The 14,975-nt window shown below is 42.6% G+C and overlaps 1 protein-coding gene across 1 annotated transcript in view; it reads right to left on the bottom strand.

Moving 5' to 3' along the window:
• LOC117508887 (multiple epidermal growth factor-like domains protein 6) overlaps positions 1-14,975 on the bottom strand; it is a 44,244-nt gene that overhangs the window by 22,801 nt on the left and 6,468 nt on the right. The window contains exons 10-14 of the mRNA XM_034168729.1: positions 13,107-13,299; positions 10,700-10,836; positions 8,341-8,565; positions 7,006-7,147; positions 6,763-6,886 (exon numbers count right to left, since the gene is read on the bottom strand). Coding sequence (XP_034024620.1) covers positions 6,763-6,886; positions 7,006-7,147; positions 8,341-8,565; positions 10,700-10,836; positions 13,107-13,299 — 821 coding nt within the window. The remainder of the gene's footprint in view (positions 1-6,762; positions 6,887-7,005; positions 7,148-8,340; positions 8,566-10,699; positions 10,837-13,106; positions 13,300-14,975) is intronic.

Genomic DNA, 14,975 nt, shown 5'->3' with positions numbered 1-14,975 from the left:
AGGAGGAAGATTCAAATGGCTGAAGCTAAAGATAACAACAAGCACGGAGGAGGGCCACATTCAAAGACAGACTGAAAACCCCCAGGGCAACAAACATCTGACTGGGAAAGTGGTGGGAAAAAACACTAATGACAGCAAAGGATGAGCTTCTAATAATGTATTCAACTGGTACTCAGGCTGACAGAACATAGACAATGAATAATGTTAGACAATACCTCTGTGTGTGGGATGGGAACCTAAAAATAGGAGAATGCTTTAAGGAAGGACAAGCCGAAAAAAATCAGCTTTGCTATCTGATGATTCTATCAGTGGACCATGTTTTAGACCAGGCCCTGTAGTGTTGGATATGTTGGGGCCGCATCCCTCCACCTCCAATGAATTTCAATAGCTGCACCATAACTGCGCTAATTGATATTAAACATTCAAAAAACTTGTTTTCACACTTGATTTCTAATCACCATTAACATTTTCTAATTTGGTGAGTCTCAAAGTGTGTGACCCCCCGTGTGCTGTGAGTACCTCAGCTAGACCATACTGGTCTGCTTATTTAAATAAAATCAACAAATGAATATTTGCTTTTTCAATCATGTAATAAAGTTTAAAATTGCCCAGCTATTTTGGTTTATTTTTAAAACTGTCCTCAGAAGTCAAAGCATGTTTATATATGGAAATAATTCTTCATCTGATGAATCGATCAGTATTGTCATAAAAGGTTTGGGTGGGCCCCAGATGATTTTCAAATTTCAAAGTGGGCCCCAATGCTCTAAAGCTTAGGGATGGATGATCTAACTGATGGGGATTCTTCAGGTTTCATTGCACCTGGGAGATATTATTACGGCCCCATCACACATAACACGACTGAAGCCGACTAGTGCACGAAGGAGGAATTGCATGCCATTTGCGAAAAAACGGAGCCGCCTCAAACGTCTCGTACACCTGTCACCACAACCGTTCGCGCACACCAGCGGCTGAAAGAGCGAATGCCCTGCATGTGCTCATTCGATCCCCCTTTCGGCAGGTGTCAGCCAAATTCCAGGTGTCCCACACAAACATCTAATACCGCTCACTGGACACTTAGAACAAGTGGGGCTATTCGCACTCCTGGTACAAGAGTAGACAGGAGCTGACCACATTCAAGCTGTCTGTGAAAATTGTCAAAGTGCCCCACGATTATGGCATCGCCAAGCAACACACATGTGGCGTGCCAGAGTGTCGGCTTTCCCCTCAACACATGTGGTCTGCGTGTGTATCACACGTGTCACTGCAGAATTTCCCTACATTGTAATAATTAAAACACATATCACATATGCAGCGATCACTGCTCGCTGGACACGCCATGCTGGCTGATATGTTCATGACGCAAGAGCCCAGCTCTTCATGAGATGGGAGCCGACTCTTCATGAGACGGGAGCTGGCCGGCTCTTCATGAAACGAGTGCATCAAGTAATTCATATAAAACATGAAAGAGAGAACAGTAATCCACATCATTTCATTACTTCCTGGTGTACGTCTTGATGGAGGATAAATCTGCTCTTTATAACAGGAATTAAGTATTATAAATTGTGGTGTTTTATAAATTTTTCCCTCCGCTGCTGTGTGCACGACTTTCCATGTGCTCCCACTGTGTTTGTGCGTGTGAACACTAGCATGCACAAAACCGTCACCGCGGTATCGTGCATGCCTGTCCAACCGTGCATTCCTCCCGACAGCAGGTGGAACTTTTCATGCTTTCCCATGTCGTTTTTGTTTGTGGATTTTATTTCGGTTTCTGCATCTTTCGTGTTATGCGTGAAGGTGCCCTAATGGGCTGAATAAACAATCAAGTGGTCAGTTGATTGACTTCATAACACTTGCGTGATAATACAAGATAAGTTTCCCCCAAACCCCAATTATTTTGTTTGCTTTGGCATGCTAACAGAACTAAAAGTCATTGTCGAGGGACCAGAAGGAGGTGAAATTGGAAAGTACAAATGTGACAATCCAACATTCAGAAAGAGTGAAGGAGGACAGCACCACCTCCAACCTGGATATGTCCTATTTTTCTGCATAGTTGTCAACTGTTCTGTTTGTAAGTTTTACCAATTTTCCATTTGCTTTCAAGTTCTGTCAGAAGGGTAACTGTTCAAATTTTTTTTTCTCCCTTTATTTTACAAAACAACATATAGCACAATCATACAACATGACAGAAACACAAATAAATAAAGGGATACAGAAAGTATATGGAGGAATGTGCATGTGTGTAGAGTGTGTGTGTGCACAGAGAAAGTACACGAGTGTTATTTCACAACAAATTTAACATCTGGGAGAATAAACAATTAATAACAGATCATAAATGTGCAGAAAATAGGGACAAACAATAACAGGCCCTGGCAACAAATATAAATAAAGATAAAGGCAAGAGGACAAAGACAACATGACAACATAAAACGAAACGCAATAACGAGCACTGGCAACAACGGTAATATAAAGAAATAAATGCAAGAGGATAATAACCATATAACATAAAACAATACAGACATGATACACAAGGAGGTATATATACATATATACATACATGTACACAGACATACATACATACATACATACCCACACACACACACACACACACACACACACACACACATATATATATATATATATACATATACACATACACTCAACAAAAATATAAACGCAACACTTTTGGTTTTGCTCCCATTCTGTATGAGATCAACTCAAAGATCTAAAACTTTTTCCACATACACAATATCACCATTTCCATCAAATATTGTTCACAAACCAGTCTAAATCTGTGATAGTGAGCACTTCTCCTTTGCTGAGATAATCCATCCCACCTCACAGGTGTGCCATATCAAGATGCTGATTAGACACCATGATTAGTGCACAGGTGTGCCTTAGACTGTCCACAATAAAAGGCCACTCTGAAAGGTGCAGTTTTGTTTTATTGGGGGGGGGGGGGGATACCAGTCAGTATCTGGTGTGACCACCATTTGCCTCATGCAGTGCAACACATCTCCTTCGCATAGAGTTGATCAGGTTGTCAATTGTGGCCTGTGGAATGTTGGTCCACTCCTCTTCAATGGCTGTGCGAAGTTGCTGGATATTGGCAGGAACTGGTACACGCTGTCGTATACGCCGGTCCAGAGCATCCCAAACATGCTCAATGGGTGACATGTCCGGTGAGTATGCCGGCCATGCAAGAACTGGGACATTTTCAGGTTCCAAGAATTGTGTACAGATCCTTGCAACATGGGGCCGTGCATTATCCTGCTGCAACATGAGGTGATGTTCTTGGATGTTTGGCACAACAATGGGCCTCAGGATATCGTCACGGTATCTCTGTGCATTCAAAATGCCATTAATAAAATGCACCTGTGTTCTTCGTCCATAACAGATGCCTGCCCATACCATAACCCCACCGCCACCATGGGCCACTCGATCCACAACATTGACATCAGAAAACCGCTCACCCACACGACGCCACACACGCTGTCTGTCATCTTCCCTGAACAGTGTGAACCGGGATTCATCCGTGAAGAGAACACCTCTCCAACGTGCCAAACGCCAGCGAATGTGAGCATTTGCCCACTCAAATTGGTTACAACGACGAACTGGAGTCAGGTCGAGACCCCGATGAGGACGACAAGCATGCAGATGAGCTTCCCTGAGATGGTTTCTGACAGTTTGTGCAGAAATTCTTTGGTTATGCAAACCGATTGTTTCAGCAGCTGTCCGAGTGGCTGGTCTCAGACAATCTTGGAGGTGAATATGCTGGATGTGGAGGTCCTGGGCTGGTGTGGTTACACATGGTCTGCGGTTGTGAGGCTGGTTGGATGTACTGCCAAATTCTCTGAAACGCCTTTGGAGACGGCTTATGGTAGAGAAATGAATATTCAATACACGAGCAACAGCTCTGGTTGACATTCCTGCTGTCAGCATGCCAACTGCACGCTCCCTCAAATTTTGCGACATCTGTGGCATTGTGCTGTGTGATAAAACTGCACCTTTCAGAGTGGTCTTTTATTGTGGGCAGTCTAAGGCACACCTGTGCACTAATCATGGTGTCTAATCAGCATCTTGATATGGCACACCTGTGAGGTGGGATGGATTATCTCAGCAAAGGATAAGTGCTCACTATCACAGATTTAGACTGGTTTGTGAACAATATTTGAGGGAAATGGTGATATTGTGTATGTGGAAAAAGTTTTAGATCTTTGAGTTCATCTCATACAAAATGGGAGCAAAACCAAAAGTGGTGTGTTTTATATTTTTGTTGAAAATATATATCTGTGTATATTAATAGCAATAATCATAACATCAATCCGTACCACAGCAACAACAACAATGATTAAACAACCTTTCAAAATAGTGTGACATTGATTACTGCGTTGTATCTGACCCATTCTTTTTTTTTTTGTCTGTGTGTGGGTCTCATCTTGTATGGTGCATTAAAAACATTGTGGAATGTAGTGCATTAAAAACAAACAGACCGGATCCTTGAATGTGCAGTGTTTTATTTTTAATTATCTTTAATGTATATATATTAAATATATATATTAATTTAACCTGTCCTTTTGTTGTTGTCACTATTAGTATTTCATGCAGCCGTTAATCATATAAGTAATCGTAAAATTTTCGTGAAAAACTGAGGAAGGATATATACATACATACATACATACATACATATACACATACACACATATATCATGTCATATATCATATAAAAATAATTATTAGAATATTATCAATAATTATTATATTATCAATAATGAATATATAAATAGCCTAAAATAAAAAAAATTATATACATATTTATACATACACATACATACACATACATATACATACACATACACCCATACACCCATATATATATATATATATATATATATATATATATATATATATATATACACACATACATACACACATACAACTGGTGTGAGGTTATGAGAGAAAAGTTATTAATATTTACCAGATGCCAGTGGGTTCTGTGAGGGGGGTAGAGGCGAGTGTGCTGTCAAGAGTGACATGGTTTTGATTTTTTTTTTTTTTTCTCTTCCCTTCCCCTCCCTTTTCCTTCCCTTTCCCTTTCCTTTCTCCTTCTCCCTCCTTCCTTTTCTTTCTTCTTCCCTCCTCCCCGAAAGTGGGAGGGTTGGGATTCTGCTGAGTCATTGTAGGGAGGTGAAGAATATTGCAGTGTGATGCATTGTGATGCAGAAGTCTGTGAGAAGATTTCTCCAATAATTGATGTTTATACGGTTTCGTGTTTTCCAGTTCATGAGGATAGTTTTCTTGGCGATGGTTAGAGCTATGAGGACCAGTTTGAAATCTATAGTTTTTTGGTAATTAGTGAAGTGTCCCCTAGCAAGCAGAGTGCGGGAGATAATGGGATGTGGCAGTCCAGCAAGGATGAAAGTGCCTGTGTAACCTGTTCCCAGAAGTGTCTGATGGGGGTGCAGTGCCATGTTGCATGAATGTATGTGTCTGCAGTTCTCTGTGCAGTGCATGCAAATTTCTGATGTGAGTCCCATTTTTGATAACCTTTCCCCCGTGTAATGTGTTCTATGCAGTGTTTTGTATTGTATCAATTGTAAATTTGCATTATTAGTCATAAAATAAATATTTTTACAGATTTGATTCCAGAAGTTGGCATCGGGAGAAATTGACAAATCATTTTCCCATTTGGATGTCGGCAGAGATATTTCTTGAAGAGGTTTTAAAATAATTTTGTATATTTTGGAGAGTAATTTTTTGGATGAAGATAGATTAATTAATTGTGATATTGCAGGTGGGAGCTGTAGATTTGATGATCTGAAATGTATTTTTGTTTGTAGAATTGATTTTAATTGCAGGTATTTCAGGAACTGATTGCTCCCGATGCCAAACCTCTGGATCAGGAGTGGAAATTGTAAAAGTTCATTGGAATTGAAGATATGGTTAATGTGAGTGATACCCTTTTCAGCCCACGTGTTAAAGTTAAGTGATTTTTTATTATTTACAAAGTCCGGGTTATTCCACAGTGGAGTGAAGTTAGATGGGGCAAGAGTGGAGTTAGTGATTTGGTGGAATTTCCACCAGGCTGTCAGGGTGGAGGCTATTGTGACCACGTTGAAGTATGTATGGTGTTTAATGGACTTTGTAATAAAAGGGATGTCTGATATGTTTATGTCTTTGCACAGAGTTTGTTCCAAGTCTAGCCAGATGATATCAGATTGGGTAGGGTGTGTCCATTTATATATGTATTGTAGTTGGTTTGCCAGGGAGTATAATTGAAAGTTTGGTGCTTCTAGACCTCCTTGAAATGTATTTTTTTGCAGAGTAGTTAGTTTTATTCTTGGTGGTTTGTTTTTCCAATAGAAATGGGAAATGACTGAATCTAATTTTCTGAACCAGGTGGGTTTGGGATGGATTGGAATCATTGAAAATAAATAGTTTAATTTAGGTAATATATTCATTTTTACGACTGCTATTCTGCCAATTATGGTAAGTGGTAAGTTATGCCAGCGGAGTAAGTCATCTTCTATTGTTGTCATTAATGGTGTAAAGTTGAGAGTGCTCAGCTCTGACAGCCTGTTCTAATTTTTTTAATAACTGCTGTTGTTAGTTTGATCTATTGTGTGCTGTTTGCAAATTAATGAGTATATAAAACGCATTTAAATGTTACTTTAAAATGCATTTTGCATATTTGTTACAAATTATGAAGCCCCAACACTAGTAAATCAAAAACCTCTATGGAGATGCCACTGGACGGGGTCTTACTGAGTAGCTTCCAGCTCCGCACACTTGGGGGTTGACGGTGGCTGAGCGGGGACAGAAATAGCCAGCAGGGCACGCAGAGCAGTCCTCCAGCCTCTGACCTCCTTTCAGAGGACGAAATGTGGAGCTGGGAAAAGGCAAGTGAAAATACTAAATCACGCAAATTACACCAAGTCGATCCATCATGTAATCCTCATTCACACAACCTGGCTCGCCTTTCTGAGAGGACAAAGAGTTAATAATTACGGAGGACAAGGTGAAGGTTTGGAAGTGCCATCTTGACAGAACGATCCTTCAGGGCAAACTATACAGTCTTCTCGATGCCTGTTCCCCATCCGGGTGCTGTAGGTGCCTGAAGGACAAGGGAACTGGGAGCCATATGCAGTCCCTGGTGATGCAACAACAATTAGTACCCAAAGATGTGTGCAATCTTGAAATGTTTACTAAGCATCTTGAGAAACATATATATTTTTCATGCATCGGCAACAGATTTCAAGTTGAAGTTTCATGGTAATGTTAGCAGGACAATCATCTAACCAACAACGATGTTCTGCAATGAGGCATGGGCATTGAAGGGTGTGCAGCGGAAGCTCAATACAACACAAAAGAGAAAGGACAAAATCACAAATGAGAGAACACTGAGGTACAAAAAAGTAGAACTATCTAAGGAGGTGCATGAAAGTAGGTTGTGGTTTGTACAAAGAATATTTTGATTCAACAAAAGAGATGAGAACAGAAGTACGGTATTGGACATTTGGGGCCATGCTTTATGAAAAAAGATTCTTCAGGAGCATTCACACGACACAGCGTCAAGGAAAGATGAAGTTTGTTCCTGTACAGGAATCTTTCCCTGATGCTGTGAAACGTGGAACTTTTCAACTCCAGGGGCCTCATTCTTCAACTGTTAATACATACAGATTTGTGTTTAAACCATGCACACAAACATTTATACACAAACTGTGTAATTTACCAATTTATACTTGGGAATATGTGTAAAAATATGTACAGTTCTGACTGTGCATACACACATCATCTCGTGGTAAAACACGGAAACTGCAATTAGAAAGCACTGCTGATCACAGCATGCAACCTCATCCACATTCTTTATTTCCTCGAATTAACAAGTACACAAATAATAATTTGACACCAATGCGCAGCCACATTGGTGTCAAAACCTACAAAAGACACCTGTGTGAACTAAACCAAAGCTTTTGACCTCATTATTTAATTCAAAATACAGACCTGTACAAACACCTCCATCTGCAATTGTATCTTAAAAAGGGCCCGTGTTGTTTTTGCTGCTCAGATTTCACAAGGAGAGATTTTGTGATTTTACTATTACAAAGACGGCAGTGGCGTGATGTCACAGGAGCACAAAGGATTATGGGAAAGCTGTAATTACAAATAATTGACTGCTTATTCTGTTCATTGGAAAGTTTTATGCTGGTTCTTGTGATGAGTTTGTTAAAACTTCTTTTGAACCTTGCTTGTGAGTAGCACCTTGAGATGACTCATGTTATGATTTGATACTGCATGGATGAAATGAATCACTACCTGCACTTTTATTTTATGTACATGTACCTTCAGGACAGTAGTGTCCAGAGCTACATCGGCCTGTTGGAGATCCAGACCCAGCAAGACAGTACCAGCCCTGTGGGCATGGCTGACACTCATTTTCAGCTTGCAAGCCACTCTGACTGCTCCATGTGCCCACTGGACACTTGTATTGGGTGGGGAACATTGTTCCAGGAGGACAATAATGTCCTGCAAAACATGTGAGTGGTGGCCTCTGGACACCACCAGTTCCTGTAACAATAAGAAAAAAATACAAACAGGTGCACATAATGCTTAATGATTACTGGAAGGTCTGACGAAGTAACTGTGGTGATAATACAATCAGCAGTGGCCTTGGTGGCCACCAAACCTCGGCTTTGGAAATGTAAGCAGCTGACAAATTAATTTTAAGATACAGTGTATGTAACTTCAACCACGCCTTCTCCTAATTTCCATCATGTGCATTTGATAAGATTATTCTCTCCAATAAGCCCAGACATGTCTACCAGGTCACAGTTAAGCTACATAAAAGTTCAACCACTGTCTGTGAAAAATTGTTGTTCCCCCATGTCTGCATACTGGGCCAAGGTCATCCATCACCTGCTGGCCTGTGTTTATAGAACAGGTTGTGTTTCTCCGAGTCCACAACAAAACATCTGATTGTGTCCCAGACTAAGGGCCCCTTCACCCACAGTGCAGATTTGGTCAAAATACAGCAAAACAGTTCGAAGTAGCGCACCACGAAACATTGCACCGACAGGCAGGCGTGCGCATTCCCCGTGCTATGGTTTGTGCACACGACGGTGTCTTTCAAGCAGGAGCACACTGCTACAGCTGCTCGCACTGTGGGACGAGGTGCACCACATCGCGCTGCTTATGTGGAGGAAAATAAAATAAAAACCAGCTGTATAATTTGTGAATATCACTGGGTTGACATAAATAATACATAAAAGGGGGATGCAATACAGAACCACGCGATTAAATAACCCTGGTTAAAAAAAAAAAATACCACTCATGGGATTTGAACCCACATGTTCTGATTACCAAACGGAAACTTTACTACTGCACCACAATCAGTGTCTTATAACAGGAGCGTGAAATGGTTAAAATCAACAAGCAGATAACCTTTTATCTAAAAAAGAAAAAAGCACTCTGATAACTGACCAAACGCTGTTTGGTACAGCGTGTTTCTGCTAAGTGACTGCAAGTGGCGTATTTGTCATACTTTTAGCCTGTCATATAGTCCTGCGGCGCACCGCTCACTGTCCTGTCAGACAGATATGACGTTCAGATCGCCTGCTGCATGTCCACATGAACTGACGGTCCGTTCCAGCTGGAAAAACCTGTCAATGTGTGCGCTCTCCAGCCAGTCACAGAAGCAATATATGTTTTTATGTATTTCAATGTGAGGACAGCAAGCACACACGCGCGTGTCCATCAAAACACGGTACATGTTCTGCAGCTCTGATGTCCATGACCAGAGTTGTCAACAGCTGCCATGCCCCCATCTGTTCAGTGCACAGACCAAGGTGTCACTTTGTGATCAGATGAGAGGCGCCTCGTCCGGGGGGGAGTGCGTGACACGCACACGTGTGTTGTGGGGGGAGCCGACACTCTGGCGCGTCACATGTGCACTCGGCAACTCCAGAGTCGTGGGGCATTTAGACAAATTAGACAGATTTTACATCCAGTTCAACAATGAGTGTCTGCTGACTGTTTTCGTGATGATAGTATGGATGGCCACACATTTTCTAAGTGTCACACGAGCGGTGTTCAATGTTTGTGTGTGTCAGCTGGAATTTGGCCGACACCTGCCACGAGAGGGTTCAATGGGCTCGCACAGCACACACTCTGTTTTCAGCCGCTGGTGTGCGCAAATAATTGTAGCAACAGGTGTACAAGGCGTTCGAGGCAGCTAGGAATTTACACTTCTTGCATATGAGTCCTGCTTCAAGCGCACTTTGTACTCATTTCGACCAAATTTGCACTATGTGTGAAGGGGCCCTAACCAAAGGCCACGTCTGTATTATGGATTTGTTTTACTAAGGCAGGAGTCCTTAAGATGGCTCTCTGAGTTTCTAAGATGAGAAGACTGTGTTTTATGTTTGCTTGCATGTCCGTTGGGACTTTTCTCCAGATATATCTGTTAATGTGCTTCAACTGCAGTTAATTCTCTCTCTGCATCATATATTGATTCCTGGTGGTCTTTGCTCATCAGTCTCATTTCTCTGCTGACATCATGAAAATTCCACAACAACCACATCTGCTCTGATTTCCATCAATATTAACCAAAATTAAAAATGAATTACAGTTATTCACTTTTGCCTGAAACTGACTCATTTAAGGTCGAAGGAATTAAAATGTGTGTATGAAAAGTGAGTGGCACCTCGTAGGCAGGCATATCGTGCTGGACACTGTTGACACTGTGAGCGATCAGTGAGGTCTGTTCGATTACTCAGTGTACCCGGTGGACAAGCATTTGTCAGGGTGTTGGGTTGAGAGGAACCGGGGGGACAGACAAACCTAGGAGTCACACAAAAGCAGACACAAAGGCTGGAATGCAGAAACAATAGCACAAAAATATCTCGATAGCAGATGTCCTATGAAACATATTCATATCAAGTTAATATACTCTGGGACACCAAACATTTTAAAAATGGATATTAAATAATCCATAGAAACTGACATGATGTATATTCTTAAAAGTGAAAGTATTGAGTTGCATGTGTGCCTGCTGCTTTAAATGGAAAGAAGCTGCTTGCGCTGCCCTCTCAGAAGAACAGTAAGTGTCTTTGCTGAATAAACTCTTTTTTTTCCACAGATTATGTGGGTGTGTCTGACAAAACAAGCAATAATTCAAATATGGACTTTGTGACATACGTCAGCGAAGTCTAAGACAGTGCTTCATATTTGTGCATTGTAGGGTAAGTTCTACATATTTAGATAAACCACTGGTGAACTTTTAAGGATGTTTACATGAAACCCCAAATATATTTAACTGTAAAAAGTAGATAAATGTTGTGCAAAACACAACTGTCATGCTAATGGCATAGTCGTCCATGAGGAAAGGGGTCAGGTGCCACCATACCATCTTTGTCGTAGGTGGTGAGGAGATCCCATTGCTTGATGTCAACCCATCTGTAGCCTGGGTCAAACCTACATGGCAGAGCTCTCTGACAGGCAAATGGGGGAAGTAGTGAGAAAGCAGCTCACAAATGGCCTGACCAGGATCAATCAGAGCCAACTCTCCAGCAAGTACAATGTATAGAGCTTCCACTTCATACTGTACCCAAGAGTGATTTCACCTCTGAAGAAGAGCAAAGCCCTCTCCTCAGTGGCAGATAAGATGGACAGGCTGGCAAACTTATTCATCAGGAAGTGGCTGGGACTGCCAAGATGTCTATCAGACGTAGGCCTCTTCGGCAGGAACACATTACAACTGCCGCTGCGATCCATCAGCCTGGGATACAAGCAGGAGAAGGCTCGGGTGGTGTTGGAGCTGAGGGAATCCACTGACCAGCTGGTGAGAGCAGCTGGCTCATAGATACAAACAGGGAGAAAGAGGAAAGCCCAGGAAAAGGTTGGTCTGGCTATACCACAACAAGGTAATTGGTCAAGTGGAGGAGGGAGGAGCAGGCCTTGGGGGGGTGAGCTCCCCTTTTCTGGTAAAAGGCATCCAAGGAAGAGCGGAGAGCTATGGTGGTGGCAGAAGTGACAAGGATGGAGCAGAAACACCTTAACATGAAAGCAGTGTCTCAGAGCCAACAAAGAAGCTGGTTGTCATGGGAAGGCATCACAGACAGGCCATGTCATGGTCCAAGCTGTGGAAGATCTCCAAAGCCAGGCTCAGCTTCTTGATCAGATCCACCTACGACAACCTACCTTGTCCCTGAAACCTCCACTAATGGTTTGGTGTCAAAGAACCTGTCCACTTTGTAATACCATCAATGCAAGCCTCCAGAAGATCCTGTCGGGCTGCAAGAGAGCATCGTCCTAAGGCCGCTACAGGTGACGACATGATCTGGTGCTGAGGAAGGTGGCAGAGTCAAGCAGAAAGGAGTCTAACATAGACCTCCTACTCCAGCAAGACTTCCCATCCCATTTTCAAGGGCAGGACAGAACATCAACCCCTTCCACCAGAGAGAAACATCAAGACTCCTCCTACCCAGCAGTGAGTGGACCATGAGGGTTGACTTGTGGAAAAAGTTCCAGTACCCCAGAGAGATTGTAGAAACATCACTCTGGCCAGACCTGATCATGTGGTCAGAGTCACACAAGACCATCCTGCTGGTGGATTTCACTGTCCTGTGGGAAGAGGGTATGGACGCTGCCTGTGAACGGAAGCATTCCAAGTATGCAGAACTGGCGGCATGTGCCCCATGAAAGTGGGATGTAGGGGCTTTGTCGGGTTCTCAACTGTTCACCTACTCCACGACATGGGATGCACAGGAATGGGGTACCGGGAAGCCATCGAAGCTCTGGCTGAGGAGGTGGAGAAGGGCAGCTTCTGGCTATGGCTAAGGATGAAACATAGGAGTTGGAGGCCAAATGACACCTAGGGCATCAGCCAGGAAGGGGTGGCAAGGAAAGATCCCTGCCATCGCTCTGCCACTAGGACATGTATTGGGGTTAAAGGAGCAAAACATCCATGACTGGTGGTCCACAGCTGATGACAGAGGTGTTACAGTTGCACAAAGGTACCAGTAGGGCTGCATGAGGCAGCAATGCCCAGCAGGTAGACCATCAACCTGTATCTTTAAAAAAAATGACAGAAATGTTTTCTTAAGTCTTACCCTTGCATGCATTCCACATCAGGGGCTTTCAGAGCAACCTGTGTGCAGGCCTTCCCAGCTGAGCAGTCCCTGCAATCAGACAGTTCGTCCTGACCCTCTAAGGGGTTAAAGGTTCCTTGTGGGCAGGGCACTGGGTCACTGGTCCCCTCAGGACAGTAAAACCCAGTCGGGCATTTGAGACAATCTTTAACACCTTGGGGGGAAAGAAGTCAGAATAATATTGTAGTATTAGGCTTGGATGACTGGAGCCGAGGAGAAGACTGTCGCGATAAGATATATTTATATACTTCAAACATAACAGATATCAGTTATTTATAAAAGAAGCATTTTGACTTTTTGTGGTCCAACTATATTTCATACTTGCAGCTCATGAAATTCACACACTAGTTTCCCTTGGAAGTCCTCTATCATTTTCTTTATACTGGATTGCCAGCTACAGCTTTGCACATAATATTTATTTCTAAAATAGAAACCCTCTGCGTTTGGCGCCTTGATGCCCATCTGTTGCAGTTTCTCATTTTTTCCTCTTTCATCACATGAAAAATCTGTCATTTTCAAATAGTCTCTTAATGTTTCTTTGATAGTTTCCAGCAGTGTCTTATTACTTTTGGCTCACTGTGGACAGACTGCAGAGCTATAACCGTTAATAAAAAGGCTCATATTATACCCCTGATTGTGACATTAAGGATATATGTGTGACCACGACTGTACCTGAAATCTTGACATTTTAGCATAATAATATTTTTTTCTTATAACACCACCTCAGCCACTTCAGGCTTGGACCTGGACACCACCATGCAGAGGATGACCCGTTACCAACGCACCATCCGCCATCCTCCACAGAGAAGACCCTTCGTGCTCTTCTGTGGTTTCTTCTTATCCAGAGATGAGGCTCCAAACAGCTTTCCATGATCCGCCTCATAGTGCGTGGCCTTCCGATAGAATGCAGCTGCAGAGTTACTCCCACGGAGAATGGAGCAAGAATCTTACTTTTTAAGGTTTTAGCTTTACATGGTGTTTTTATGGTGGCTGAAGTGCTAATCCTACCCCCCTCAAAAAAAGGCTGGAGGACCACTGACAGTTCACTGATGTAGAGATGGTACGCACACAAAATACAGCACCACATGGCGCCAATTAAAAAAATGCATAAAATATAAAACAAATAAATAAAATACATTAAAACATAATAAAAAACACCTTGAGATGGAATATTGATACATGATGGATACTTGATATTAACAACAAGGCCTTTAGGAAGCACATCAGTTGGTTTGTTTCATTTCTGGTTCCTTATCATGCATCTTTCATCATTGGTGAGACAAAGCTGGACGTTTATGTGCACAGCTTCCCCAAAGCACAGCGCCCAAATTTTTTTTTTCATTCATTTTCTCCTGACTAACCAGGTCCAGATCGTAGTGGCAGCAGACTAAGCAGCTAAGCACCAGCATGCCAAGCATACTTCTCTATTCTGGGCCAAGTTCTGTAACTCTTCTGGGGGGGGTCCCAAGGTGTTCCCAAACCAGCTTAGAGATATAATCCTTGTGAAAGACCAAGGACCTCCTCCCGGTTGGATGTGCCTAGAAGACCTCCCGAAAGAAGACAACCAAGGGGCCATCCTCACCAGATGACCCAACCACCTCAGCTGGCTCCTATCAGTGCTAAGAAGCAGCAGCTCTACTTTGAGTTCCCCATGGATAGTCAAGCTTCTCACCCTGTCCAGGAGTGTAAGCCCAGTTACCCGATGGAGGAATCTCATTTCCTCTGCTTATATCAGTTATCTTTCAGTCATTACACAAAGTCCATGACCACAAGTGAAGATAGGAGCATAAATTGACTGGTCACACCTTCAGGCTCAGCTCCTACTTCACC

This window comes from Thalassophryne amazonica, chromosome 4 (genome assembly GCF_902500255.1).
Source record: "Thalassophryne amazonica chromosome 4, fThaAma1.1, whole genome shotgun sequence".
NCBI classification, from domain to species: Eukaryota; Metazoa; Chordata; class Actinopteri; order Batrachoidiformes; family Batrachoididae; genus Thalassophryne; species Thalassophryne amazonica.
Note: the sequence above shows the minus strand (reverse complement) of the source record. Positions and strands in the feature narration are given on the sequence as shown.